At 41.9% G+C, this 5,693-nt stretch overlaps 1 protein-coding gene across 1 annotated transcript; it reads left to right on the top strand.

Annotated features, from left to right (window-relative positions):
• Window positions 1-3,350: 3,350 nt before the first annotated feature.
• insm1a (insulinoma-associated 1a) lies at window positions 3,351-5,491 on the top strand (the record flags this gene model as incomplete). Its single annotated transcript, XM_083689327.1, has 1 exon — window positions 3,351-5,491. The coding sequence occupies one exon, from the start codon at window positions 3,351-3,353 to the stop codon at window positions 4,731-4,733; it is 1,383 nt and encodes a 460-aa protein (XP_083545453.1). The 3' UTR covers window positions 4,734-5,491.
• Between the last annotated feature and the right edge of the window lie 202 nt (window positions 5,492-5,693).

Genomic DNA, 5,693 nt, shown 5'->3' with positions numbered 1-5,693 from the left:
TGGCGTCTTCATGTTACCTTTCTCTTACAGCAATGTTCAATTTCTGATTTGTTTTAACATTAAAAATATATATATAGAGATGACTTAGCTGTCCTGAATTGTCATTAAATTTAGTGAACTTAAAATAGCATATGGTTTGATATATTCCATCCATTGATTTTACTTTTAACTATCATGTGTTAGATTAATATTTGTGCAGACATTTATTTTTTGCATTCAAGAACAGTAAAGTTAACTGACTTAAGATAGCAGACAAAACAAAAGTGACAAGAAATTATTGTAAAGTTTTAGCTATCTCACGTATTAACAACATGTAAACTGAATTTCTTTGTCAAATTCCCGATTAAATTAAGGCTACTGGTAGGCTAACTGTGACTGCAAAGGGCTTGGCAGGCAGCATGACCGATAAGACATATAGGCCTTGATGAAAGTGGATTTTGTGAGCGTGAGGAGGGGGACTATTTTCTACAGCTGTATGCTAATGAGGCGCAAATATATTGGCTTACCTCTTTTTGCTCAGCACACGCCATTGAACAAATAGTCACACACGCGCATAAACGTGTTCGTTCATGCGTTGTGAGATAAACGGTACCGTACGAGAAACCCTAATGAAGGAAATGAGAATGTACGAATCCGTATATGACATGGCTCAATGACATCCAATGAGTCGTCTCGTCCCCTGAGTATTGAATAATTGTTGAGGGGACTGTGTATCTGTCTCCGTCCCTTCGTATGTTCGTATGTCACACGCGATATATCCACCACCACTTGGACAATTTTGCCGATACTTGGGAGAATGATGCGTCTTTCCATAGAGATCCGGCATTTACAGAATTACGCGGATTGTCCCAAGGGGGGTGCTTTAGTAAAAAACTGAAATTCCAAACTTTGACCAAGCAAATCTCCTGTCCGATTTGAACTATCGTCAGGAAATGTGGCGCATATTTGCAGCCCCTAATGAGCAACACGTTTGTCATAAGGATCTATATGCTTCGCCCATTAGATTTTTTGCTACTTAGAAATGTTGTCCCCCACCAAACTTTAAGCAAGCATATCTCCTGCCCCCTTTGAGCTACAGTCACGACATTGTGGACATAATATGCGTCTCCTCATGATAAACTACGTTTCCGAGAAGTCATATATATTCGTACTTACATCATTCGTGGGGGACAACATGTTTACTGCAGACTTGTTAGTCAATGTAATGCAAACCATTTGAAATGATTGCAGGAGGTTAATATGTAAGATATGTATTTCCGAAACCCATCTGAATCATTTTCTCATTACTTTTTTGTATTTAGCAAATCAAATCATTACGTTTTTGTGTGCGGTTGTGCATTTTTGTGTGCGGCTTAATTTCATTACAGTATCGAGTCGGTACTACCATTGCAATTTAACCTCACAGCTACATGCTAATGCGGACCACAATAAGCACAACTAGTATAGGCTGCCTTCGAGCTTAATTGTAGCGCACCTTTGCGTACCCTTTACTCCTGCGGACAGCAGAACTTACGTCAATAAAACCCCATGGCTGGAAGGGCGTAATCGATTATTAATACGATTTAGGGACTAAATTATGCTTTTGGCTTCATGCAATGGAATATATACTATTTACTCATAATTTGTCTAATTAAATTTGATGTAGGCCTACATCTAATTTGTAGAAGAATGTTTCTGACTTTCTGTATAGGATAGGCCTAAAAAGTAAATATTGCTAATAAGTATCAGGAATCAGCCCAAAAGATTATTGGGATATCTTTAAAACTTGTCCGTAGGCCTGCCATGGTTACTGTAGTTAACAGTAAGCCTAACTAGACTGAAAAATAATACATTTGCCAAATGTGGTTCTAAGTTAGTCATCGTCAGTATAGTCTACGAAATGTGACCAAAGGTGACCAAACAGCCTCCATCAAAAAACATGAATTCACCGGAGAGGTCTCTAGGCATTTCGAACAACCACACAAACATGTTATGGTTGAAAATTGTCCACAGCCTTCAGACGCACATAATCGCTTAACATGCGGTTTATAACAGCGCAATGGAATTAAATCTTGAGGCATTAGCAAAACTAGACAAGTCTTTTTATTCCTAGCCATGGTGGTTGGTGTATAAGAGAGGGGATATGATTTGACCTGAAGGAATTGGGTTTGACTGTTTTAACGAAGAGATAATCATGGTTTGGCCCATTTTGAGATGGTCTGCTTTGTCCAAAGCACACTGATTACGCACAGCACGCGCCGACAGTATCTCTTGGCCAGATTGCTTTTGGGGCCCATTCTACCGTGCAATTTCCTTTTCAATCACAAGCGGGATACAGCTTGCACAAGCGCGACCATTGTAATGCAAAATAGGGAACCCTATTTGATTAATTATGTATGCGTAAAATGACTGATTCATATGTCCGTGAGTTTAACTGTCGTATCGAACACATGGATGCCTTTGAAATATTTTATTTACTTAAATGTTTTGTGTGTATCTTTTCCAATGTTGTGTTTTAATGTTTGCCGACTCAATTACAAGTTGGTTGTAATCAATATACTAATAAACAATTTTGCGACTTGCTTTACTCAATGTTTTTGGAATTGAATTAGCCTATATTTCCCTCCATTATTAAAGCCTTTAATGCCTTTCTAGTGTCTACTCTCAGACAACTTTTGTAATAGTTAATTCTTTTGACACATCTTTATTGTCATTTTCCGTTGATCAGACACCCCTCCCCAATTTTAATTTTAGATTCTGATGGTTGTGAGTACTGACGGACGTCTCCTTTTTGGCAGATCAGAGCCCCCCCAAAGGAGACACACAAAGCCTAGGCACGTGTGCATTTCTTTACAAATTCATCAGACCATAAAAAAGGAGGGTCTCGGCGTGTGCCTTCGTCGGGACGAGGGGGCAACGGAGTGTGTCTGTATGTGGGTGGGTGGTGGTGGTGGTGGTGTGTGTGTGTGGGGGGGGGGGGGGGGGGGGGGGGGGGGGGGGGGGGGGGGGGGGGGTAGCATGAGTGCATAATATAATAAAACCCTCAGGTACATCTGCTTAGCAATCAGCAAATCCTCCTACATTTTCATCCGAAACCAAGCCCCTCTCCACCCTCCCACACCCACTCGCAAATCCATAGGGATCTAGTTCCATCTGATTGGTTGGGGATGAGGCAACAAGGGGCGAGAACAATGTCATCATTTCTCCTTAAAAAGAGTGCAGCTATTTCGTGGTGAAAGCATCTCGGGAAGAGAACGATCAATAGCAGGGGAACGTCGAAAATCAAGATGTGTTTGTAATCATCTGAAACTGGATTTTTATTTCAAAATCATCTGTTCTCATAAAGTGCCTTCTTTCAGTCTGCCGCAAAGATGCCCAGGGGATTTTTGGTGAAAAGGAACAAGAAAACAAATCCTGTGTCTTACAGGGTCCGCTCTGATGAAGAGGAACTGGGACAAATACCAGCTTTGCAGAATCAAAGAGATGCACCACCGGCGACTCCCGCATCCTGCCCAGGACGCGCGCTCGCATCTTCACCGTTCTGCGAGGCAGTCACCGCAGCTCCCGTACAGGATGCTAAACCTGTTCAATTCGGGAATCCAGAGGCGGTGTACCAAGCACTGTACAGCCCCACTCGACCAGTCAGCAAAGAACATGAAAGGGCATATTTGGAGAGACGTTTTAATATCGGCTCACCGGTTTCTGCTGAATCGTTCCCGACACCTGCAGCGCTAACCACTTTAGATAATCTTTTTGCCCCAGTGGACCTAAAAATCGGCACCAGTAACAGCAACCGGACCGGGACCACCAATACAATTCCGTCCGCTGTCACCGGGAACGGCACCAAAAGGCCTTCAAACGACACCGAGCGTAAAAGCAAGCCTGCACCCAAAAAACCCAAAGCTATCAGGAAACTGCAGTTCGAAGACGAATTCACTACATCACCCGTTCTGGGGCTCAGAATTAAAGAGGCACCAGTCGACCAAAAACCCAGACCTCAATCGACCGGAGGGGACAAACCCCTTGGTGAGTTTGTCTGTCAGTTGTGCAGAGAAGCATATGTCGACCCGTTCGCACTAGCTCAGCACAAGTGCTCGAGAATAGTGAGAGTTGAATATAGATGCCCTGAATGTGATAAGGTATTCAGCTGCCCGGCAAACCTCGCCTCCCACAGGCGTTGGCATAAACCGAAGCCGCAGAGTTCTACATCAATATCTGGTGCGCAGAACACCAAGCCAGAGAACGAGAAGATGCCCGCACCTGACAAGGGTGCGTCCGATGAAGTGAAGGAGGCGAGTGACAGGGACACACCCAGCCCCGGTCTGTCAGAGTCGGGATCAGAGGATGGGCTCTATGATTGTCATCACTGTGGCAAAAAGTTTAAACGCCAGGTTTATCTGCGAAAGCACATTTTATCACAACATAATTCCCCTACTACGAGCAGCGAGGACCACGATGCATACCCATCGTCCCAAAACGAAGGAAAGCAATGTGACCAAACTCAAAGCCACGCGCCACTGAATTTAAGTTCCTCGGGGTGCCATCTGTGCCCTGTCTGTGGAGAGAACTTCCCTAACAGAGTGAGCCAAGAGCGACATATCCGTCTCCTCCACTCCTCACAGGTGTACCCATGCAAATATTGCCCTGCCATGTTTTACAGTTCCCCGGGACTTACACGGCACATCAACAAATGTCATCCCTCAGAAAACAGGCAAGTGATCCTCCTTCAAATGCCTGTGCGCCCAGCCTGCTAAACTGAAGACGAAATCGTGCCTTTACGTCATGAGCGTGAATGAATCACCCAGCGAGGTGACCCTTCAACCACTTGCATTCAATCCTGTTTGGAGCTTGAATTATATATTTTCAGACTCATCTTAGTTTATCGAAAGAAAGTAAAGCATTAGACTGTTGAATTATTTTTCTAGGATCTCTGCACAACTGCTATTGCATTAGCTTCTAGACCTAAGAACGGGATATCCTAGCTGTACTGTTGTCATAAAATGCCTTTTAATTCACAGGCTGTAAATGTATCTATCACTTTATTAGCTTTAATATAGCTTGTGAATCTGTGAACATTCAATTTTAGCTTTGTCTCTACATGATACAATTTGAAAGGTTTTCCTAGTGTAGCCAATAATGCCTTGGATTAGAGTTCTTGTATACTGCTGTAAAACTGCCTTAATTGAAATGTTGAATGATGATTGTTTTTTATGTCTTATTTATCATTGGCCAGATATTGTATTGTTATTTTTACATTCTGTGTTACCAATATACGTAAAAACGCTCATGATTGTTTTTATTTATTTATTTATTGAAATTATCTTATGTAAATTATTGTTTTGTGTGATTGATTTGTGACTCATTGTTGTATTTGTCATGCCATAGCCAAATTTTGTCTTATTTATATCAAGTTTACATAGATGCTGAGGATGATGTGTAGGCCTATGTGAAGTAGCATACAATCAATGAACTTGAGCTTATAAAATACAAATGCTCTTAAATGCAATCATTCTTTTAGCTCTGATTGTTTTGTTACTATTAGCTCTTACTATGTTGGTATGTTTCTGCAGTATTTGCTATATTGTCCAAATAAAAGCAAAGCAAAAAAAAATCCAAGTCTTTTGACTTAATTGACTTTGATAAAGCGATATTGACTACGTCAAAAGGATTTCTGAGCAGGAGCTTGGCGTCTAAATCTACCTTTTTCATCCCCC

This window comes from Argentina silus (genome assembly GCF_951799395.1).
Source record: "Argentina silus genome assembly, chromosome: 17".
Taxonomy (NCBI): Eukaryota; Metazoa; Chordata; class Actinopteri; order Argentiniformes; family Argentinidae; genus Argentina; species Argentina silus.
This window is presented reverse-complemented; position numbering and strand designations above follow the sequence as displayed.